Source organism: Scyliorhinus canicula, chromosome 26 (assembly GCF_902713615.1).
Source record: "Scyliorhinus canicula chromosome 26, sScyCan1.1, whole genome shotgun sequence".
NCBI lineage: Eukaryota > Metazoa > Chordata > Chondrichthyes > Carcharhiniformes > Scyliorhinidae > Scyliorhinus > Scyliorhinus canicula.
In genome coordinates, this window is record NC_052171.1 from 9,856,606 (window position 1) to 9,881,690 (window position 25,085).

Here is a 25,085-nt window from a genome sequence, read left to right on the forward strand (position 1 = left end):
TGTGACTCTGTTTCTCTCACGGTCTATTGCTCTCTCTCTCTCTCTCTCAGAATCTCTTGCTGCCTGTCACTCCTCCTCTCTATCTGTCATTCTCTCCCTCCGTCTTTCTCTCCCTCACTCCGTCTCCCACTCTCCATCTCATCCTCTCTGTCTCACTCTGTCTCTCGCTCTCTCTCTCTCTCTCCCCTCGGTTTCTCCCTCATGCTCCCTCTCCCTGTCAGTAGCCCCATCTCTCTCTCTGTTTTTCTCTCTCTTGCTCCCTCTCTCTCTGTCTTTCCCCATCTCTCTCTCTGTCTGTCTTGCTCTCTCTCAGTCTCTCCCTCCCACTCTTTCTGCCTCTCACACTCTCTCACACATTCTCTCACACACACTCTCACAAAACTCTCTCTCTCACACACTCTCACAAAACTCTCTCTCTCACACACTCTCACAAAACTCTCTTTCACACACGCTCTCATACACTCTCACACACATTCTCTCACACACACTCTCTCACACACACATACATGCTCTCACACACACTCTCACAAAACTCTCTCTCACACACTCTCTCACACACACTCACAAAATCTCACACACTCTCTCACACACACACTCTCACAAAACTCTCTCTCACACACTCTCTCACAAAACTCTCTCTCACACACTCTCTCACAAAACTCTCACACACTCTCTCACACACTCTCACAAAACTCTCTCTCACACACTCTCTCACACACACACTCACAAAACTCTCACACACTCTCTCACACACACTCTCACAAAACTCTCTCTCACACATTCTCTCACACACACTCACAAAACTCTCACACACTCTCTCACACACACACTCTCACAAAACTCTCTCTCACACACTCTCACAAAACACTCTCACACACTCTCTCACAAAACTCTCACACTCTCTCTCACACACTCTCTCACACACACACTCTCACAAAACTCTCTCTCACACACTCTCTCACACACACACTCACAAAACTCTCACACACTCTCTCACACACACTCTCTCACAAAACTCTCTCTCACACATACTCTCTCACAAAACTCTCACACACTCTCTCACACACACTCTCTCACACACACTCTCTCACACACACATACATGCTCTCTCACACACTCTCTCAAAACTCTCTCACACACTCTCACAAAACTCTCTCACACACTCTCTCTCACACACTCTCTCACACACTCTCTCTCTCACATTCTCTCTCACACACTCTCTCTCTCACACACTCTCTCACACACTCTCACAAAACTCTCTCTCACACACTCTCTCACAAAACTCTCTCACACACACACTCACACACTCTCTCACACACTCTCTCACAAAACTCTCACAAAACTCTCTCTCACACACACTCTCACACACTCTCTCACACACTCTCACAAAACTCTCTCTCTCACACACACTCTCACACACTCTCTCACACACACTCTCTCACAAAACTCTCTCTCTCTCACACACTCTCACACACTCTCTCACACACACTCTCTCACACACACTCTCTCACACACTCTCTCTCTCTCACACACCCCCTCTCATTCACACACACACACTCTCACACACACTCTCTCGCACACCCCCTCTCTCACACACACACATACACACACACACTCTCACATACTCTCGCTCACACACTCACACACACAGTGTCTCGCTAGACTTTTGAATTGTAACAATGAGAAAACTGCGAGATGATTTGAAACCGATCATCGTGCAAGATCTCTGACCAGCAGCAAGAACACCAATGGAAAGTTTCATTCCCCCCTGTGCCCACTCTGGAGATAATCAGTTTGATTTCAATGTGGGGAGAATGATTGAAGGGTTTACGGATGACGTGAGAATTGCGTGTGTGGTTGGGAATGAGGAGGAAAGCTGGAGAATGAAGCCTGGCGACGTGCCTGTCCTTCCAAAGAGTAAGAAACTGAACTCTCTCTCTCTCTCGTCTCCTTCCACCTAGTTCAAAGCTACAAGGAGGTTCAGGGGAAAGAGGTACACACAACGTCCCTGCATAACAACAGTATGATCGAGAAAGAAAGATTCAGCCAGGACTTCTGGCCTGAGGTAAGGACAGTGAAACCAAGATGGCGTCTGTCTGCGTAACATCTCGGTAACAAAGCAGGAAGACGCCTTGTTAGACGTCCTGTGCCGCAGTTGAGACAGTTGCCCTGAAACATAGGTCGACTGCAAGAATCCCTTCAGGGCTGAAACCCTCCTCAAACTGTATGTTGGCATCGCTCCTGGCCAGCATTTGTTGCCCATCCCTAACTGCCCCTGGAGAAGATGGTGTTGAGCCGCCATCTTGAAACGCTGCGGTGTGGTGTAGGCACACCCACCATGCTGTTAGGGAGGGAGTTCCAGGATTTTGACCCAGCGACAGTGAAGGAACGGCTGATATATTTCCAAGTCGGGGCGGTGAGTGACTTGGAGGGGAGCCTCCAGGTGGTGGGGTTCCCAGGTATCTGCTGCCCTTGTCCTTCTAGATGGTAGAGGCCGTGGGTTTGGAAGGTGCTGCCTAAGGAGCCTTGGTGAGTTGCTGCAGTGCATCTTGTAGATGGTACACACGGCTGCCACTGTGCGTCGGTGGGGGAGGGAGTGAATGTTTGTGGATGGGGTGCTGATCAAGCGGGGCTGCTTTGTCCTGGATGGTGTGGAGCTTCTTGTGTTGTTGGGAGCTGCACTCATCCAGGCAAGTGGAGAGTATTCCCTCACACTCCTGAATTGTGCCTTGTAGATGGTGGACAGGCTTTGGGGGGAGTCAGGAGGTGAGTTACTCTCTGCAGTATTCCCAGCCTCTGACCTGCTCTGGTAGCCACAGTATTTATATGGCTGGGTCCAGTTCAGTTTCTGATCAATGGTAACCCCCAGGATGTTGATAGTGGATTGACAATGTCGCCACACCTTTACTGATATCACCTCTATCTTCCCTAGTTTAAATGGTCTCGGAAAGGTTATATTCGAACCCGGTGGAGACTCCAGAATCGGTATGATGTCTTCTTTATCTAACTTCGATCATTTTTCTGTTTGTGTGTTCAACCACATCCAACTCCGACCCTGAGGAGAGACAGCTCTGAACCCGGGAAAACGCGTGAGCTCTAGGCCCACTCCAACCCGGTAAAGTCCCCAATCTGACACCCGTAGGCTGGTCTCCACCTCCTGGAGGCCACTCAGTCCATTCTGGCTGTGCCAGACCTCCTGCTCTGCATCGTTTCTCTCGGGATTATTTCCAGTTCCCTGTCGAAGGCCTCAATTGAATTTGCCTCCTCCACGCTCTCTAGGCAGCGCATGCCAGATCCCAACCACTCGCTGCGTTGAAATGTTTTACCTCACGTCGCCATGACATAGAAAACATAAGCAGGAGGAGGCCATTCAGCCCCTTGAGCCTGCTCTGCCATCATGGCAGTTCAATACCCTGATCTCGCCTTCCCCCTCATATCCCTCGATCCCTTTAGCCCCAAGAGCTGAATCTAATTCCTTCTTGAAATCACACAACGTTTGGGCGGCGCGGTAGCACAGTGGGTTAGCACTGCTACTTCACAGCTCCAGAGTCCCGGGTTCGATTCCCCGCTGGGTCACTGCCTGTGCGGAGTCTGCACGTTCTCCCCGTGGGTTTCCTCTTGGTGCTCGGGTTTCCTCCCACAGTCCAAAGATGTGCAGATCAGGTGGATTGGTTTTGGGGATGGAGTGGGGGGGGGAGTGGGCCGAGGTAAGGGTGCTCTTACAGAGGGCCGGTGCAGACTCGATGGGCTGAACGTCCTCCATCTGCTCTGTAGGGATTCAATTCGATGGAGACGTTAAGCACCATCTGCCATCGTCAGCGACTGTAAAAGATCCCGTGATGCTTTCATGGTCGAATATATTCCGAACAATTGTTGAAAGAAAGGGCGGGTGATCTGAGGGGGGGGGGGGGGCATTGGATTTTTAGGGATATTTCTGGAAACCTCTGTGACCAGATACTAGTGTTTTGCTAGGGACTCTTCCCTACTCGGAGCCCTGGTTACATGAATCACCCGGGCCTTGTATCCAGGCAGCTATTTTCTAGTTAGCAATTTTCCCATTTCCGCGTACTCTCTTCCCAAAACTGACTGACCTATTTTTCCCGTGACAGCATCTTTGACCTGGTGAACATCCATCTTTTCCACGATGCCTCGAACCTTATCGCCTGGAAGAGTCCGTCCACATTCCCAGGAAACAGACGCAAGGCACTGGGACACGTTCTCAGCAGGTAGGTGTTCCAAACACAAAGTTTACCAGCTCCTTATGCCGAGGATGTGCACCTTTAACTTGCGATAAAATGGAGGAATGAAATGGGTCATGTGACCAGTTCTTAATTCTGCCCGACAACAAGCTTGGGTGGCTTTGTGGCTGAAGGTTAAAGGGAGAGTCCAGGTTGTTAAACTGGGAAGAAGATGCAAGATATTCACATCTATGGACAATGGCAAGATCACACTAGCTGACAGTGGGCAGACTGTGTATCTCCAAGTCTAACAGGAATGTTATATTTTATAAATGGGGGATGGTTTAGCTCAGTGGGCTAGACAGCTGGTTTGTGATGCACAACAAGGCCAGCAGCGCGGGTTCAATTCCCGTACCAGCTGAGAATTCTGAATTCCCCCTCTGTGTACACGAACAGGTGCCGGAATGTGGCGACTAGGGGCTTTTCACAGTAACCTCATTGCAGTGTTAATGTAAGCCGACTTGTGACAATAAAAAGATTATTATTATTATTATTATAAATGGTTCAAATCATAGAACCATAGAATTCCTACAGTGTAGAAGGAAGCCAGTCGGCCCATCGAGTCTGCGCCAACATCCCGAAAGAACACCCCCACCTAGGTCCATTCCCCTGCCCCACCCCATAACCCCATCTAACCTGCACATCGTTGGACTGTGGGAAACCGGAGCACCCGGGGGAACCCACAAGGGGAGAAAGTGCAAAAATTCAGGCGGACAGTCACCCAAGGCTGGAATCAAACCAGGGTCCCTGGCGCTGTGGGGCAGCGGTGTTAACCACTGTGCCACCTTGCCGCCCTGTCCATTTAACTGCCCACTTAATTCCTCGATAGAATGGAGTTGGGGATCCGGACGATAGCTGATTAGCTCGCCTGCCTGGATACAAAGCCCGTGTGATTCACGTAAGCAGGCAAACCACTGTCTTTTCTAGTTACAAGGTTTTTCTAAGATATCCCAGAGAAGTCAGTCCGTGAGAAGTAGGGAGAGGGAGAGGGAGAAAAAGAAGAGACGATTACATGTTCCTTATTCTTTTTCAGGATTACAGATGCTCGCTATGAGAAGGTGCCCTTCTTAATTTTTGGAGATTTCAATGTGCGCCTGGACACACAGAGAGTGGTTGAGGTAACTTCTTGGAAGTACTGTGCCTGGTATTCTGTACAATGGAGACCCCAGGGGGCAATCTCTGCTCACTCCAACTGCATAGAATTCCCGTTGAACCAAACCCTTCCCAAAAATTCCAATGAGCATCAATTGTGCACTCCTCCCTCTTTCCTGTCACCCAGCTAACTTCACATTCATGTCCCTCACGCCCACGGGCTTCAACTTTGGCCTAACAACACCTTTTGAAAGTCTATGTAGACCACATCAACTATGTCACCTTGGTCTACACTCCTCGAGTTCGATTGTTCCGACGTGCTCCCGGCTGGCCACCCACATTGTCCGCTCTGCGACCTCATCCAAAACTCTGCTCTACAGTGTCTTAACTCGCACTGAGATCCCCTCCCCCCCAGCCCGCCCCTTTCCTCTATCACCCCCCCTGCTCTCGCTGACCTATTCTGGCTCCAAGCAATTTCAAAAGCCTCGTCCTTGATTTCGAATCCCTCCATGGTGTCATCTCTCCGTATCTCCTCCAGCCCCTCACCACCCTCTGAGATCTCAACTTTCCTCGAATCCCGGCCTTTATTTCCTGAAAATTTTAGAGGGCCCAATTATTTTTTTTCCCTATTAAGGGGCAATTTAGCGTGGACAATCCACCCTACTCTGCACACCTTCGGGTTGTGGGGGTGAGACCCACGCAGACACGGGTAGAATGTGCAAACTCCACACGGACAGTGACCCGGGGCTGGAATCGAACCTGGGACCTCGGCGCCATGAGGCAGCAGTGCTGGAATTCCCTACCTAAACCTCTCCGAACCCTCTTAACCTGGCTTTTAGACATTCGCTAGAACCTATCTCTTCAGCCAAACGTTTTACCACCTCACCTAATATCTCTTGATGTGACATATTTTGGGCGCGATTCTCCGCACCCCACGCCGGGGGGGGAGAATCGCAGGAGGGCTGGGCGAATGACGCCATGCCGCCCTGGCACCCCCCCGCGATTCTCCCACCCCCCCCAAAATGGCGTGTCGCGTTTTGCGACCGGCCGCTCGGAGAATTGCCGCTCGCCGTTTCTCACGGCGACCGCCGATTCTCCGGCCCGGATGGGCCGAGCGGCCTGCCGAACCCGACCGGTTCACGCCGGCGCCAACCACACCTGGTCGCTGCCGGCGTGAACAGCGCGCGACCGGTAAGTGTGGGGCCTGTGGGGGGGGGGGGGGGCGGAGGGAGGATCGAGCGCCAGGGGCGTGCTCAGCAGATGTCTGGCCCGCGATCGGTGCCCACCGATCGTCAGGCCGGCGTCTCTAAAAGACGCACTCTTTTCCCTCCGCCGCCCCGCAAGATCAAGCCGCCATGTCTTGCGGGACAGCGGAGGGGAAGACGGCATCCGTGCATGCACGGCTGACGTCACTTCGGCGCCGCCGGCCGCGTCATTCCTGGCGCGCCACTTTAACGCAAGCGTCAAGGCCCGGCGCACGGAATTCATGCGCCGCCGCTCCTAGCCCCCCGGGGTGGGGGGGATAATAGGGGGCGAGGAGCGGCCTCCGACACCGGAGTGCAGCACTCCGGGTTTCACTCCAGCGTCGGCTGTTTGTCTCCCGATGGGAGAATTCCGCCCTTTGCTTTACAATGTATTCTGGATGATTGCATTGTTATGTCCAAGCACTGTATAATTATTGTGTTATAATCCACTCTCTTTATCTTTGTGGCTTAGACTCTCTGTAGCACGGCGTCCGTGGAAACCATACTGAATGGAGAACCTGAAGATGTTAAGAAAGTTACCTTCCAGGAGAGAGGTAATGATCATAAGGTATGGCCAAGACTTTTTTAATGTTTCCAATTAAGAGGCAATCTAGCATGGCCAATCCACCCACCCTGCCCGACTTTTTTGGGTTGCGGGGGGTGAGACCCACGCAGACACGGGGGAGAATGTGTAAACTCCACAAGGGACAGTGTCCCGGGGCCAGGATCGAACCCTGGTCCTTGGTGCTAACCACTGCGCCACTGTGTCGCCCTAGGTATGGCCAAAACGTAGCGTGCATCTGTCCAAAGGGGAGATTTGCAGCGTGGTTGAAGCACTCACTCTCTCCTCTGGGACACGAGAGGGTACTGTGTGTATAGTTTGCTTCGTAAATACGTACGTTTCCCTACACTACTCGTTTTGGACTCTTTTGTGGGCGCTAAATTGGCGACGAGGATGGAATGTTGTAAAATGCTCTAGACCTATGGGGAGGGACCATTTTGCCTTCCCATGAGCCTCGTGGAATGCGAGCCTCCCCGCTAAGGGGTGGGGGTCCATTAGCGGAATAATGGACTCTGGCACAAAAGTTGGCCCAGATAGAAGCCATGCAGGGTAGGCCTAGCTGGGACCGAGAGACTATGGTGTATATTGTTCACTTTGTAAATACAATACGTTATTCTATGCCTCTCGTCCTGGGCTCCCCTGCGCCCCTGAAGCCCACATGTATTGCCCATCCCTAATTGGCCTTGAACTGAGCGGCTTGCGAGGCCAATTCAGAGGGGCAGTTAAAAGTCAACCACATTTGCGGTGGGGCCTGGAGTAGGGACAAGCCGTCCGGGCGGAAATAAAATGTGGAAAGGTGTCCGAGGGCTGAGGTTTGTGCTCGAGTGTGCCGCCTCCACACCCATTTGTCCATCATTATTTATCTTTTTGCAGTGACGGTCCCGAGCGAATGTCCTCCACGCCAAGGGGGCACAGTGGCAGCGCCAGCCCGCGCCCTCCCTTTTCCCAGTGCCTACCCTCTTCCCGCCCTCCCCGGGCAGCGCTCGACTTTCCCAGGGCCGTGTGTCTCCACTGGCCGGCCAATCAACGGGCTCCTCAAAGCCTTGACCAAACTTCTGGTCACTTTTGGTCACCTGACCTTCCGTGGCTCGGCGTCATATTTTGTTTCGTCATGCTCCCCTGGAGCATCTTGGGAAGTTTCCATTGTTGACATGGGCAAGGTACTGGGCAGATTTCTTCCTGTCAACCATTTTAAAGCAATTGTCCCTTTCCCTTCAATGTTCAGGTGCTGTTGAGGATCGAGTCAAAAACCTTTGACTATTTTGATCAGGACGTCTTCCGACACAACAACGGAAAAGCCGTGCGTAAACCCAAATCCCATTCGTTTTCCTGACTTTCCCGTGCCCGACCTTCCTCGCCTCCCGTTAACCCTCTGCCTCTCTCTCTCTCATTAGCTTTTAGAATTCGACCAGGAGTTGACTACGTTCTTCAACGAAATCTGCGAACTGGACATTGAGTTCCCTCCGAGGTAGGTGAAGGCGAAAACAGGGGATAGAAATTGGGGGCGGCAGCAAAAGAGAGGGAATGGCGTCGAAGCTGTTCCTCTTGCCCGCATCAGGACCAATGCAAGAATGCCAAATTTCAAAGGGAAATTTTGTATTCTTGCAAATCCCTTCTGATGAGTCCAAGGTGAAAAGTTTTGATCGCATGTGTCTTTTCACAACAATAATTTAGTTCTGTACTAAAAGGATAAAAGTTGCACACGCCCAATTGATCAAAGTTCTGAGGGATGTGTCTGCCACAAAGATAATTAAATATGTTAATCTGTTGAATATTCATTTATCTCTTTAAAGAGACATCGACACAGAAAAGACCCTTTGGCCCAGCGCATCTGCGTCGGTCATAAACAACTACCTAACTTTTCTAATCCCATTTTCCAACACTTGGCCCACAGCCTTGGGATCGCAAGTGTACATCTAAATACTTCTTAAATGTTGTGAGGGTTCCCACCTCAAACACCCTTTCAGGCAGCGAGTTCCAGATTCCCATCATCCTCTGGGTGAAATCCATTTCCTCAAATCCCCTCGAAATCTCCCGCCCCGACCTTAAATCTGTGTCCCCTGGTTATTGACCCTCCGCTAAGGGGGAAAGTTCCTCCCTATCCACCCTATCTGTGTCCCTCATAATGTTGTCCACCTCAATCAGGTCCCCCCTCAGCCTTCTCTGCTCCAAGGAAAACAACCCCAGCTCTAACCAGCCTCTCTTCATAGCTGAAACGCTCCAGCCCAGGGCAACATCCTGGTGAATCTCCTCTGCACCCTCTCCAGGGCAATCACATCCTTCCTATAGAGTGGCGACGAGAACTGCACTCAGTATTCGTGCATTCGGGGCAGCACGGTAGCATGGTGGTTAGCATAAATGCTTCACAGCTCCAGGGTCCCAGGTTCGATTCCCAGCTGGGTCACTGTCTGTGCGGAGTCTGCACGTCCTCCCCGTGTGTGCGTGGGTTTCCTCCGGGTGCTTCCGGTTTCCTCCCACAGTCCAAAGATGTGCGGGTTAGGTGGATTGGCCATGCTAAATTGCCCGTAGTGTCATAAAAAGTAAGGTTGGGGGGGGGGTTGTTGGGTTACGGGTATAGGGTGGATACGTGGGTTTGAGTGGGGTGATCATTGCTCGGCACAACATCGAGGGCCGAAGGGCCTGTTCTGTGCTGTAATGTTCTATGTTCTATGTTCTATGTACTCCAGCTGTGGCCTAACCAGCGTTTTATACAGCTCCATCATAACCTCCCTGCTCTTATATTCTATACCTCGGCTAATAAAGGCAAGTATCCCATCTGCCTCCTGAACCATTGTATCCACATGCTCTGCTACCTTAAGGGACCGGTGTATATGCATCCCAAGGTCCCTCTGATAAGACCATAAGTCCATAAGACATAGGAGCAGAATTAGGCCACTCGGCCCATCGAGTCTGCTCCGCCATTCAATCATGGTTGATATTTTTTCATCCCCATTCTCCTGCCTCCTCCCCATAACCCCTGATCTTATTAATCAAGAACCTATCTATCTCTGTCTTAATGACACTCAGTGATTTGGCCTCCACAGCCTTCTGCGGCAAAGAGTTCCACAGATTCACCACCCTCTGGCTGAAGATATTCCTCCTCATCTCTGTTTCAAAGGATCGTCCCTTTAGTTTGAGATGGTGTCCTCTGATTCTAGTTTTTCCTACAAGTGGAAACATCCTCTCCACGTCCACTCTATCCAGGCCTCGCAGTATCCTGTAAGTTTCAATAAGATCCCCCATCATCCTACTAAACTCCAACGAGTACAGCCCCAGAGTCCTCAACCGTTCCTCATACGACAAGCTCTTCATTCCCGGGATCATTCATGTGAACCTCCTCTGGACCCTTTCCAAGGCCAGCACATCCTTCCTTAGATACGGGGCCCAAAACTGCTCACAATACTCCAAATGGGGTCTGACCAGAGCCTTATACAGTCTCAGTAGTACATCCCTGATCTTGTATTCTAGCCCTCTCGACATGAATGCTAACATTGCATTTGCCTTCCTAACTGCCCACTGAACCTGCACGTTAACCTTCAGAGAATTGTGAACAAGGACTCCCAAGTCCCTTTGTGCTTCTGATTTCCGAAGCATTTCCCCGTTTAGAAAATAGTCTGTGCCTAAATTCCTCCTTCCAAAGTGCATGACCTCACACTTTTCCACATTGTATTCCATCTGCCACTTCATTGCCCACTCTCCTAGCCTGTCCAAGTCCTTCTGCAGCCCCCTTGCTTCCTCAATACTACCTGTCCCTCTACAGATCTGTGTATCATCTGCAAACTGAGCAACAGTGCCTTCAGTTCCTTCCTCCAGATCATTAATGTATATTGGGAAAAGTTGTGGTCCCAGCACAGACCCCTGAGGCACACCACTAGTCACCGGCTGCCATCCTGAAAAAGACTCCTTTATCCCGTGATGCACAATCAATGGACACGAAACATAGCTGAAGTCCGAAACGAAAGGCTTTAATCAGCAAGAAGTGAGCCTGGCAGCAGCCGTACAGGAAAATGGCTGGCTGCCGGGGAACACAGGTTCTTATACCCCGCCTCGTAGGCGGAACTACCTTCCTCTTAGGCAATAGGGATAAGAGGCACACAATACCTGGGCCAATGGGCAGCGAGTCCTCTGCACCAATGGCAGCTCACACTCCCAGGTACCGTAATACCCCTAGTCATACTACCACATCCCGACTCTCTGCCTTCTGCCAGTCAGCCAATCCTCTATCCATGCCAGGATCTTACCCTGAACACCATGGGCTCTTAACGTATTTAACAGTCTCCGATGCGGCACCTTGTCAAAGGCCTTCTGGAAATCCTGGGTGATTCCCAGGGTCCTGCCATTTATCATGTTTTCCCGTGTCCTGTTTGTCCTTTCCAAGTCCATCACCTCACACTTATCCGGATTGAATTCCATTTGCCACTGTTCTGCCCATCTGACCAGCCCATCTACATCCTCCTGTAATCGAAAGCTATCCTCCTCAGTATTTACCACCCCACCGATTTTCGTATCGTCCGCGAATCTTACTGACCAACCTTCCTACATTCAAGTCGAAATCGTGTATATAAACCACAAACAGCAAAGGCCCCAACACTGATCCCTACGTCCCGCTGGACACAGGCTTCCAGTCAGAAAAACACCCCTCGGCCATCACACTCTGCTTCCTCGGCTAATTCCGGATCCAATTTGCCAAATTGCCTTCAATCCCGCGGACTCCAACCTTTGCTACCAGCCTCTCATGTGGAACCTTATCAAAAGCCTTGCTGAAGTCCAAGTAGACTACATCAAATGCATTTCCCTCATCTACCTTATCATCTCTTCAAAAATCTCGATCAAGTTGTTCGGACATGACCTCCCTTTAACATGCTGACTGTTTTTTTTTTAGAACAGTACAGCACAGAACAGGCCCTTCGGCCCTCGATGTTGTGCCAAGCAATGATCACCCTACTTAAACCCACGTAACCCTGTACCCGTAACCCAACAATCCCCCCATTAACCTTACACTACGGGCAATTTAGCATGGCCAATCCACCTAACCCGCACATCTTTGGACTGTGGGAGGAAACCGGAGCACCCGGAGGAAACCCGGAGGAAACCCACGCACACACGGGGAGGACGTGCAGACTCCACACAGACAGTGACCCAGCCGGGAATCGAACCTGGGACCCTGGAGCTGTGAAGCATTGATGCTAACCACCATGCTACCGTGCTGCCCCTAATTGATTAATCCCGGCCTCTCCAAATGCAGATTAATTCTGTCTCTCAGAACTGCTTCCAATAGTTTCCCCACCACTCAGGTTAGACTGGCTGGCCTGTAGTTTCCTGGTTTACCCCTTTCTCCCTTCTTGAATAATGGTACCACATTGGTTATCCTCCAGTCCTCCGGCACCTCTCCTGTGGCCAAGGAGGATTTGAAAATTATTGCCCATGCTATTTCCTCCCTTGCTTCACTCAACAGTCTGGGATACATTTCATCCGTCTCTGGAGATTTACCTACCTTGAAGCCTGCCGGGCAACTCAGAAGCTCCTCTCTGTCCATGTTAATCTCTTTAATTTCATGACAGTTCTTGTCCCTGATTCCCATACCCACATCATCCCTCTCACGAGTGGTAAGCCCCCTACCTACATCCTCCAGCTCCACACACTGTGGACCTGAATGGGCCCTACTCTTACTGGGCAGCACGAGTGGATAGCACAGCGCCAGGGTCCCAGGTTCGATTCCCCGCTGCGTCACTGTCTGTGCGGAGTCTGCACGTTCTCCCCCGTGTCTGCGTGGGTTTCCTCCGGGTGCTCCGGTTTCCTCTCACAGTCCAAAGACGTGCAGGTTAGGTGGATTGGCCGTGCTAAATTGCCCCTTAGTGTCCAAACGGTTAGGAGGAGTTATTGGGTTACGGGGATGGGGTGGAAGTGAGAGTTTAAGTGGCCCGGTGCAGACCCGATGGGCCGAATGGCCTTCTGCACTGTATGTTCTATGTTCATTCCCTAGTTATCCATCTACCCTTAATGCACTTGCTCCTCGCTTTCTGAGCTGCAGTGTGTCCAATAGAACAATACAGCGCAGGAACAGGCCCTTCGGCCCTCCAGGCCTGTACCTGGTCACAATACCAACCTTTACCAAAACCCTCAGCGCTTCCTTAAATAGGTGTTGTGTTTCCCGTTTTCCCCATGCACAGCCTCATCCAGGACTCTGTTGCCTGAGTGTTAACCTGCACCAATTAGAATTGGTGAGGAAAATTTTTCTGAGGGCCTTCTGCTCCTCAAGCGACACCTATCCCAGTCGATATTTGGACAATTAAAGTCTCCCCGTTGTAACTACTCGACAATTCATGCGCGTATTTATAATTGCCTTGAAGATTTACTCCTCTACATTCTTCCAATTAGACAGGCAGGCGATATAACTTCACCTTCTTTGTTCCTGTCTTCTGGCTAAAAAGATTCTGCCCTTGAGGCCCCTCCGAGACGCCCTGGGCTGGATTTTCCGATTCTGGGGCTATGACCTCACGCTGGCGTGGCAGAAAAGCTGGCGCAAAACGGCCATCGATTTCCCCGTTTGGCTGTGGGCTATCATGTCGGCAGATTGGAGCAGCCGGCTCGAGTTACCGCGACACCATGAGAATTGCTGGGGCCGTAGCCGCGCATGCGCACGGCAGCGGCGACTCGCAGACCCGCCCCGCGAAAGAGTACCCCCCCCCCCCTTTGGCCAGCTCATGCGCCACAGACCGACACCCACAGCGCCCCCCAACCCTCATTTCAAAAAAAATAAATTTAGAGTACCCAATTAATTTGTTGCAATTAAGGGGCAATTTAGCGCGGCCAATCCACCTAACCTGCACATCTCTGGGTTGTGGGGGCGAAACCCACGCAGACACGGGGAGAATGTGCAAACTCCACAGGGACAGTGACCCAGAGCCGGGATCGAACCCGGGACCTCGGCACCGTGAGGCGGCAGTGCTAACCCACTGCGCCACCGTGCTGCCACCCCTCAGCCCTAATAATGTCCCCCCCCCCGCCCCAATTTGGATCGTCTTACTTTCCCCCATACTCTTTCTTTCATAGAATTTACAGTGCAGAAGGAGGCCATTCGGCCCATCGAGTCTGCACCGGCTCTTGGAAAGAGCACCCCTACCCAGGTCCACATCTCCACCCTATCCCCATAACCCAGTAACCCCACCCAACACTAAGGGGCAATTTTGGACACTAAGGGCAATTGAGCATGGCCAATCCACCTAACCCTGCACATCTTTGGACTGTGGGAGGAAACCGGAGCACCCGGAGGAAACCCACGCACACACGGGGAGGATGTGCAGACTCCGCACAGACAGCGACCCAAGCCGGAATCGAACCTGGGACCCTGGAGCTGTGAAGCATTTGTGCTATCCACAATGTTACCGTGCTGCCCCAGCTATTGGCTGTCTCCTCCTCCCAATATTCCGTGTACCTTGGGACACTTTCCCCGTTTTGGCTCCTGGCTCCCGCATCCCAGTCACGCAAGGTTAAGCTCTTCCCGAAAGTAAATGACCGCACAGCAAATTGGTCCCAGTACTGTTCAGGTACAGCTCTATATGGGACTTGTACACGTCCCCCAGAACCGATCCCAGCATCCTGGGAATTTAATGCCCTTCCTCCTGCCACGTGTTCATCCTCCTATTTTTCTACCCACTACTCATGACACTGGCAGAAATCCTTTTGAGTTCCTGTCTCTGTTCCCTTCTTCGCTCCCTCAATTCTGACTTTATCCCTTCCGACCAGACAAGCCAGCAATGTAACGTCACGTTTTTCTGTTCTCTAGCTCCCGCTCAACACTCCACTGGGACGTCCTCTTTCTCCATCACTGCGTAGCCCGCCTTAATCAATACCCCCACCTTTCCCCCCCCCCCCCTTCCTTCTCCCTCCTCCTGTCTATCTTGTTGGTACTGCTGTGCGACAATCTAAATCTTCCCCGCGGAGGAGCTCACTTAGTTCTAATAGCGAGAATCTTGTACCTCCCTTCCAGTTACCCGTACAGCGAGATCAATACTGAGGGAACACTGTACGCAAACACTCGCTGCCCAGCATGGTGTGATCGTATTCTCATGTCGCCCTCTGCCAATGAGGTGGTAGTAAAGGTAACAATTTCCACTAAATTTGCTAAGCTGATTCCTGGGTCGTAGGGGTCTTGTCTGAAGAGGATAGATTGGGACAGGCTTGGACCTGTACCCATTGGAGTTTCGAAGAACGTGCGACCATCTTATTGAAATATAGAAGATCGAGGGGGCAGCACGGCGGCGCAGTGGTTAGCACTGCTGCCTCACGGCGCCGAGGTCCCGGGTTCGATCCCGGCTCTGGGTCACTGTCCGTGTGGAGTTTGCACATTCTTCCCCGGTGTCTGCGTGGGTTTCGCCCCCACAACCCAAAGATGTGCAGGGTAGGTGGATTGGCCAGGCTAAATTGCCCCTTAATTGGAAAAAATGAATGAGGGGTGGGGGGAGGGGGGTGCGGCTTGACCAGATGGATTCTGGGAGGATGTTTCCCCCTGGTGGGGAACACTAGACCGGGTGGAGCTGGGGGGGGGGGGGGGGGGGGTCGCAGTTTCAGATTGAAGGGTCAACAAGGGGGTCAAAGGTTATGGGGAGACAGGCAGGAAAGTGGAGTTGAAGGGCGCAGCAGGCTCGAGGGGCCGAGTGGCCTACTCCTGATCTATGATTACTTGCAGCAACTTAGAACTGTTGACAAAAAAAATGTCACGAGATGTCTCGTCGGCAGGAGGGCGTTAAGTGTACCATGAGGGAAGAAGGCGTGGTTGCGGGAAAGAGGTGGACTTTTATTTTGTTTCAAAGTGGAGGAGAAGGGGGTCCTGGGAACGCAACCCCAGAGTGTGGGAGATAGGCAGCGAAATTAGGATCCCCAATGAATGGGAGACTCACAAGCGTCTTTTCTCTTGGAAAAGGGCAGTTGAGGGGGGCGACCTAATTGAGCACTTTAAAATTCCAAAAGCTTTTTGACAGCGTGGATGCAGAGAGAATAACTACAGGTCGTTGGTATAAGATAGCCAACGAGAAATCCAATCGGTAATTCAGAAGAAACCTCTTCACCCAGGGAGGGGGGAGAATGTAGTACTCGCTACCACACTGGGTAGTTGAAGTGAATCGTGTAGATGTGCTTAATGGAAAACTAGACAAATATATGAGGGAGAAGGGGAATAGAGGTAGGTATAGTTGAGGAAAGATGGGAGGAGGCTCGAGTTGAAGAAATAAGATATAGAATGAATACAAAGACCACTCCTCTACTTTAAAAAAACTCATAAATAGGGTGTAAATGATTGAGAATCTAATGAATCCAACCTGATCAATTGTCTTGAATATTTATCTATCTATCTACCATGTGTTTATCTGTCTGCCTGTCTATATCTATCTGTCTATCCCTCATCTCTCTCTCTCCACCTCTCTCTCTCATTCCCCCCTCCATCTCTCGCTATCTCTCCATATCTCACCATCTCTGTCCAGCTCTCACAATCACTCTCTGTCTCTTGCTATCTCTCTCCCCATCTCTCTCTTTCTCCATCTCTTGTTATCTCTCTCCTTCCATCTCTGATTATCCTTCGCTCCCTCTCACGCGATATCCCTCCCTCTCCATCTCGCTCTATCTCTTTCTCTATCTCTCACTATCCCTCTCTCCATCTCTTGCTGTCTCTCTCCCCCTCTATCTCTCACTACCTTTCACTCCATCTCTCACTATCTCTCGCTCCATCTCGCGATATATCTCTCTCCATCTCTCTCCCCCTCCATCTCTCACTAGCTCTCTCTCCATCTCTCGCTATCTCTCTCCATTTCTCGCTATCCCTCTCCACTCCATCTCTCGCTATCTCTCGCTGTCTCACTCCCCCTCTATCTCTCACTACCTTTTGCTCCATCCCATGCCATATCTCTCCCCTCCATCTCTCGCTAATACTCCCTCGTCATCTCTCACTATCCCTCTCTCCATCTCCCACAATCTCTCTCCCCCCTCCATCTCTCACTATCCCTCTCTCCATCTCCCACTATCTCTCCATCTCACACTATCCCTCTCTCCATCTCCCACAATCTCTCTCCCCCTCCATCTCTCACTATCCCTCTCTCCATCTCTCACTATCTCTCTCCATCTCTCGCTATCCCTTTCTCCATCTCTCACTATCACTCTCTCCATCTCTCGCTGTCTCTCTTCCCAAACCATCTCCCGCTATCTCCCTCCCCTCCATGTCTCACTACCTCTCCCCGCCTCTCGCTCTCACTCTACCTCTCGCTATCTTGCTCTCTTTCTAGCTTTCTATTTACCTTTTCTTTCTACCCCACCGAGGTGAGGGAGGGCGGTATTGAACATGAGACAGCCACTCATGGGGGGGCGACTGTGACCTTGATGAGGGCCGACAGTGACCTTGATGAGGGCGGACAGTGACCTTGATGAGGGCCGACAGTGACCTTGATTAGGGCCAACTGTGACCTTGATGAGGGCCGACAGTGACCTTGATGAGGGCCAACTGTGACCTTGGTGAGGGCGGACAGTGACCTTGATTAGGGCCGACCATGACCTTGATGAGGGCTGACTGTGACCTTGATGAGGGCTGACAGTGACCTTGATTAGGGCCGACCGTGACCTTGATGAGGGCTGACTGTGACCTTGATGAGGGCTGACCGTGACCTTGATGAGGGCTGACTGTGACCTTGATGAGGGCTGACACTGACGTTGATGAGGGCCGTGTCGGGGAAAGAAACCTGATTGGAGGATTTTGCAGAGGGAATTGTGGGAAAGAAGGAGGCCTGGATTTGGTGGGGAGAGGGGGCTAAGATGTCTCAGGACCTGGGGGAGGAGATGGGGTGGGATCAGAATAGAAAGAGAAAACATTTCCTTTGCAGATTCCCAACTGCAGGAGGGATAATTGAAACTAAATTTAACCCAGACCTAATATTCTTAACCTGCAACATTATTGAATGTTTCGCCCAATATTCCTCGAATTAAACTGCACTTTGAGAGGAGGTGTTAAACTTCAGGAAATGTCCATTGGTGGGGGCAGCTTTGAGGCGCAGTGGTCTTGATAGAGGCCTTACACTGGCCCAATGAATGCTGGGAATGCAAGGCCTCCATTGCAACCTTGTGTGTAACAGAATGAAAATGCGTGCGGTAGCTCATAGGATTATGAGCTAGTGGGTGGAAACATTCATTTGGGCCCAATGAGCACCAATGGTGAGATCAGCTGACTGTTCAAATTCCTGGAGGTGCTGCCCATGGAGGGCGCTGGAGTGTAAACATGTATTGTGATCATTAATCTTTATTGTCTTTCAGGGGAAATATGCTTACGACCTGATGGGGCTTTCAGTCTGCATGGGTGACCATAAGGTAAAAACGATCGGTGTTAGCTACTGCAATCAATCTGAAGAGACAGAGTAAAGCTCCCTCTACACTGTCCCCATCAAACACTCCCAGGACAGGTACAGCCCGGGTTAGATACAGAGTAAAGCTCCCTCTACACTGTCCCCATCAAACACTCCCAGGATAGGTACAGCACGGGGTTAGATACAGAGTAAAGCTCCCTCTACACTGTCCCCAGCAAACACTCCCAGAACAGGTACAGCACGGGGTTAGATGCAGAGTAAAGCTCCGTCTACACTGTCCAAATCAAACACTCCCAGCACAGGTACAGCACGGGGTTAGATACAGAGTAAAGCTCCCTCTACACTGTCCCCGTCAAACACTCCCAGGACAGGTACAGCACGGGGTTAGATACAGAGTAAAGCTCCCTCTACACTGTCCCCGTCAAACACTCCCAGGACAGGTACAGCACGGGGTTAGATACAGAGTAAAGCTCCCTCTACACTGTCCCCATCAAACACTCCCAGGACAGGGACAGCACGGGGTTAGATACAGGGTAAAGCTCTCTCTGCACTGTCCCCATCAAACACTCCCAGGACAGGTACAGCACGGGGTTAGATACAGAGTAAAGCTCCCTCTACACTGTTCCCATCAAACACTCCCAGGACAGGTACAGCACGGGGTTAGATACAGAGTAAAGCTGCCCTTACACTGTCCCCATCAAACACTCCCAGGACAGGTACAGCACGGGGTTAGATACAGAGTAAAGCTCCCTCTACACTGTCCCCATCAAACACTCCCAGGACTGGTACGGGGTTAGATACGGAGGAAAGCTCCCTCTGCACTGTCCCCATCAAACACTCCCAGGGCAGGTACAGCACGGGGTTAGATACAGAGTAAAGCTCCCTCTACACTGTCCCCATCAAACACTCCCAGGACAGGTACAGCACAGGGTTAGATACAGAGTAAAGCTCCCTCTACACTGTCCCCATCAAACACTCCCAGGACAGGTACAGCACGGGGTTAGATACAGAGTAAAGCTCCCTCTACACTGTCCCCATCAAACACTCCCAGGACGGGTTCGGAACGGGGTGAATCATACCCATGCCCGTCCACAATCATCGGACAATCTCGCCCATTCAAGGGCAACGCCACCTGGTCCGTTTGTTCTTGGGTTGGCGGCCTGGTTAATTAGCCAGAAAACTAATTGCTAGTTTTTTCACTGAAGTGCATCTCCTCGCATTCCTTCTGAAAAACATGGCTGCCGACTTGCGCCATGTCCCAACCCACAGACAGCAAATGTGGGAACGAGGCCAGCCACCTGGGCCATGGCCGACATTGTTAGTTTACGTTGTACTGCCGTAAGGAACTCTAAACTCCCTTGTTTCTCTCTCTCACTTCCCTCTCTCCAGCCCGTGTTCCTGTATTTCCAGCTCACAGATTGAACAATAACGGTAGGTGCGTATGCCAAGATTCTGGATATTCCCCAGTCGAACAATCATCAGACTGGTAATCCTGCTTCCCCCTCCCCCCCGCCTTCGATATATTTTTTATTTCTTCACCCAATTGCTCAAACAACCACCGTTGTGTGTCGTCCCAGTTGCGTTTTCCTTGCCGAATTCCCCATCACCCCGTAACCTTGTGTCGCCAAGTTTTTAACGTTGAAATTTGGCGATCATTTGGGCTGCCTCCCTGGGACCGCGAATTCCAAAGATTGGCCACTTTCTGACTGAGGAAATGGCTCCTCGCCGGGATTCAAAATGGCCGCCCTCCTACTCTGAGACAACAGTCCATGAGTGCCCCCCACAAAGTGCTCCCCCGATTCCCCAGCCTGGGTAAACGTTTTCTCTGCATCTAACTGCCCTGTCAGGCCCCTGAACATAGAACATACAGTGCAGAAGGAGGCCCGTCGGCCCATCGAGCCTTACACCGACCCATTTAAGCCCTCACCTCCAGCCTATCCCCGTAACCCAATAACCCCTCCTAATCCTTTTGGTGCAGAATTCCGCAGACTCACTGCCCTTTGAGTGATGAAAATTCTCCTCACCTCAATCGTAAATGATTGGCCCCCTTATCCCGAGGCTGTGCCCCCTCTACCGTGTTCCAGGTTTCCCGGCCAACGGACACAATCTCAGTGTCTCTACCCTGGGAAACACCCGTCAGAATTGTTTTATTCCTTCATGGGATGTGGGCGCCGCTGGCCGGGCCCAGTATTTTTTGCCCATCCCTAATTACGCCTTGAGAAGGTGGTGGGTGAGCCGCCTTCTTGAGCCGCTGTAGTCCGTGTGGTGTAGGTACACCCACTGTGCTGTTAGGGAGGGAGTTCCAGGGTTTAGACCCAGCGACAGTGAAGGAACGGACGATATATTTCCAAGTCGGGGTGGTGAGTGACTTGGAGGGGAACCTCCAGGTGGTGGGGTTCCCAGGTATCTGCTGCCCTTGTCCTTCTAGATGGTAGAGGCCGTGGGTTTGGAAGGTGCTGCCTCAGGAGCCTTGGTGAGTTGCTGCAGTGCATCTTGTAGATGGTACACACGGCTGCCACTGTGCGTCGGTGGTGGAGGGAGTGAATGTTTGTGGATGGGGTGCCGATCAAGCGGGGCTGCTTTGTCCTGGATGGTGTGGAGCTTCTTGAGTGTTGTTGGGAGCCGCACTCACCCAGGCAAGTGGAGAGTATTCCCTCACACTCCTGACTTGTGCTCAGATTCCTTACAGCTGTCGCATCTTCTCTCTCCAGGTGACAACTGAGGCGATATGAGATTGCTCACCTCAGCAACAGAAGCAATCATCGGCCACTCGGAGACGATCAGCATTTGCCCTGTCAGAACCCAAGCCTCAAGACGTTCGAGAGGCAACTATTGCGGGATCTCGCCCTCGCACGTTCTTTACCTGCCCCATCCCTGAGCCCCTTGAGCTGTACCGTGAGGTCAACGGACAGCGTAATTCAGGAAAGCCAGGGCCGATTCCCCCCCCCCCCCCCCCCCCCCCCCCCCCCCACCACCAACCATGCATCTCTCGATGAATTCCTCTTTAACCCTTCACTTTCCAGTCAGTGTAGAGTTTGGAGAAGCTCACTATAAGGAACGCGGCCTGTCAGTGATGACCGCTTGGAAGACGCCGAGCGTGACCTACACTGCACCCTGCGACGGAACAGTCCAGCGTGTTGGACAGCATCTGTGTTGACTGACTGAGGACGCACCTGGGCCCACCTGCAGATGTTGACTCCTTATCGTCTTGGTCAGAACGAGGTGTTGCTAAGGAGCCTCACGACAGCGCCCACAAAGGCCAAACAGGGCCTGCCGCCAACAACAAGCCAGTTCAGTTCTAGTTTTGATAATTCAGCCCACATTTTGTTTCTGTCTCGGAGGACGGCGCACATATTTCAATTTTCCCGCACGTGTAGGCCAGACCAGGTAAGGACGGCAGGTTTCCTTCCCTAAAGGGCGCTCGTGAAGCGAATGGGTTTTTACGACAATCGATGGTCATCGTTAGACTTTTAATCCCAGATTTATTCGAATTTACATTTCTGAACCCACGTTCTCTAGGCCGCTGGATAACTAAGCCATTGACATTCCCGCTACGCCACCCTCCTCCCAGGTTTCCAGTAAAGATTCCAGGAGCGCTCACCCTTCCCCGTAACTGGCGGACCCTTTCCTTCATGTTGGCCTCTCCTGTGTTTTCGGGCATTTCCTCGCCACCCGTTGGCACCTCCGATTTCCGAATGCTCCCCTCCTCCTGCCCCACCTTCCCCCTCTCCTCACCGCTCCCGCCGCCTCTGTCCTCGCTTCGAAACTCTCACACACGTCGCCGTCCCTCACCTCTGACCAAAAAAAATTATCATCCCGAAACGGTTGACTTTGACCATTCCTCCCTCCGTCGGATTTCCCGCTCTCGCACAATCGCACTTCCTGTCATCTGTGCTGTGCGCGCCGCAATTTCGCCATTCTTCCGTTTGTATCTGGGGAGGGGTCATGGTTGCCATAGTGCTGTGGCCGTGTGGTGCATTATGGGTAGGGCGATTATGGGGGGGTGGGGGGTGGAAAACAGGTACAGGGCTTCATCCTGAGGGACCAAAGGCCATTTCCCAACCTTAAAATCAGAGTCGGGGCATTTGGGCCTACTTCCTCACAGAAAAACTAGTGAAACTCTAGAACCTTCTCCTCTGGTCCAATTGAGGATTGGAACCAAGATGGAGTTAAGGTAGAAATCAACCACAGACTGTTTGAATGGTGGAACATTCCGGATGGGCTAAAGAGCCTCCGGTTCCTATCCTCTCTGTTAACTTAATGGAAAACCCAAATTCCAACACCTTGATGCTATGGGCCAGGATTTGAGGGGTTTTAATTTTGTCAGGTGTCCACTGATAGGGCATCAGGGTGCCCCCAAGACCCTTCATCAGATCTCTTGTATAGTTAGGTGGCTTAACAGGACAAGCTAGCGCCAAAATATCAGCCACCATAGTGGCTTGTTAGAGCATTATTGCCCTTTCATGCTGAAGATTAGTGTCCATTAGGGCCCGGTTGGCAGGCCGATCTATTTAGCTGCCCCATGTAGTGCCCGATTGGAAGTCTGATCAGAAGACCGCGTGAAGGGGCTCCTTCTAAACGTTTGATGATTTGTACAATACGATGAGTTTTTCTACCATTTTGCCATGTTTTCTACAACTACCTGCGATCATGTACATACTCTGCTGTGTGACTCTTTAAAGAGCCCAAGTAAATTCAAAACCACGCTCTTGATTTTCAAAGTGATTTTTGTCTTTGTGTGTGTGTGTAAGTGTTGGTCAGTACCCTGGAGATCCCGTTACATCAGCACTGGCCACGTCCTGGGATCTTCCAACGTGAGGCGTGGATTAGAAGCAGCGCAAGTCAAACTTGGCTCGAAGCCTCCCGGGTAGGCCGCAGCGGGCAGCTCCGGGCCGCCAGGCTTCAAGCTGACTCTTCCCTGTTTCACTTTGCCCTCAATTTCTGTTCCCTCTTCAGAGCTGAGATGTTGTTGACGGCCAGTGAGAGGGTCGGGCCTGGTTTCGGACTGGCCTCTCGCACAACCCTCTCCCCCCCCCCCCCCCCCCCCCCACCTCCATTTTAATCGCTCCACCATTAGGGCCCATACCTTCAGCTGTCCGGGGACTGCCACCTCGACAACTCGCTCTTCTCTGTTAACCTTCGAACCTACCTGTGACCGAATAAATCCTTTTCGGTTTAATAACAGTGTGTGGGCGGAGTTGACGCATGTTGTGAACCAAACGCTCAAACCCAAACTTTCTAATCCCAATTTCCAGGACCTGGTCCAGAGCCTTGAAGGTTCTGCTCTTCAGAAACTGATCCAGATATCTTTCAAATGAGTTGAGAATTTCAGCCTCAACCACCAACTTAGGCGTGAATTCCAAACCCCCACCACCTTCGTGTCCCCTCTTATCCTACTTAATCACCTTAAATCTATGTCCCCTAGTAGCTGCCCCATGTAGTGCCCTGATTGGAAGTCTGATCAGAAGACCGCGTGAAGGGGCTCCTTCTAAATGTTTGATGATTTGTACAATACGATGAGTTTTTCTACCATTTTTATCTAAGGGGAACAGGTATTTCCTTTCTACCCTGTCTAGAATAAAGGACAATACAGCACAGGAACAGGCCCTTCGGCCCTCCAAGCCTGTGCTGGCCATGATACCACCCTTGGCCAAAACCCTCAGCCCTTCCTAGTGCCGTATCCCTCTATACCCATCCTATCCATGTGTTTGTCAAGATGCCTTTTGAACGCCGTTAATGTATCTGCTTCCACAACCTCCCCTGGCAACGCGTTCCAGGCTCTCACCACCCTCTGTGTAAACAAACCTGCCTCGCACATCTCCTCTAAACTTTGTCCCACGGACCTTAAACCGATGCCCCCTGGTGTCTGACCCCTCCACCCTGGGAAAGAGTTCCTGCCCATCCACTCTATCCATGCCCCTCATAATCTTGTAGGCACAGTGGTTAGCACTGCTGCCTCACAGCTCAAGGGACACGGGTTCAATTTCCGCCTTGGGTCACTGTCTGTGTGGAGTCTTCACGTTCTCCCCGTGTCTGCGTGGGTTTCCTCCGGATGCTCCGGTTTCCTCCCACAGTCCAAAGATAAGCAGGTTAGGTGGATTGGCCGTGCTAAAACTGTCCCTTAGTGCCCAAAACATTAGGTGGGGTTATGGGGATAGGGCGGGGACTTGTGCTTAAGTAGGGTGCTCTTTCCAATGGCCGGTACAGACTCGATGGGCCGAATGACCTTCTTCTGCACTCTAGGGATTACTATAATTACTAATATACCTGCCTCCCCCTTTAACTGCCCCACCCTCTACCCACACACTGGACAGACAAACGCCGAGGGTTGGAAAGGGGTAAAATAATTAAGGATTAAGGCTAAAAGATGAGTCTTTGCTTCAGATGATGAGTTCTTTGGTGCACTTACTTCACAGTGTGAGTGTGGATTAAAGTCTCTGGTTTACAGCCTGTAATTACCTTCCTGGCAGTGAGCAATATCGTACTCACAGCTTCTCCAGGAGAGGCCACTGGCTTCACATCGGCCTGTTCCGCAGAGAGAGAGCTGGTTCCCACTGTGACCTTTTGGTGAGAATTCGCTGGTTATTGCTGGAGAAAGCAGATTGGG

The 25,085-nt window shown here is 51.5% G+C and overlaps 1 protein-coding gene across 2 annotated transcripts in view; it reads left to right on the forward strand.

Moving 5' to 3' along the window:
- Positions 1-21,416, forward strand: part of LOC119957411 (inositol polyphosphate-5-phosphatase A-like) — a 35,214-nt gene extending 13,798 nt beyond the window's left edge. Inside the window, exons 6-16 of one of the 2 annotated variants that reach the window (XM_038785461.1) lie at positions 1,962-2,065; positions 2,933-2,985; positions 4,110-4,226; positions 5,272-5,356; positions 7,047-7,142; positions 8,362-8,436; positions 8,531-8,604; positions 15,127-15,238; positions 18,429-18,482; positions 19,868-19,913; positions 21,190-21,416. In XM_038785461.1, coding sequence (XP_038641389.1) covers positions 1,962-2,065; positions 2,933-2,985; positions 4,110-4,226; positions 5,272-5,356; positions 7,047-7,142; positions 8,362-8,436; positions 8,531-8,604; positions 15,127-15,238; positions 18,429-18,482; positions 19,868-19,900 — 803 coding nt within the window. In that variant the 3' untranslated portion in view covers positions 19,901-19,913; positions 21,190-21,416. The remainder of the gene's footprint in view (positions 1-1,961; positions 2,066-2,932; positions 2,986-4,109; positions 4,227-5,271; positions 5,357-7,046; positions 7,143-8,361; positions 8,437-8,530; positions 8,605-15,126; positions 15,239-18,428; positions 18,483-19,867; positions 19,914-21,189) is intronic. The other variant, XM_038785462.1, reaches the window with a different exon arrangement.
- The last annotated feature ends 3,669 nt before the right edge of the window (positions 21,417-25,085 follow it).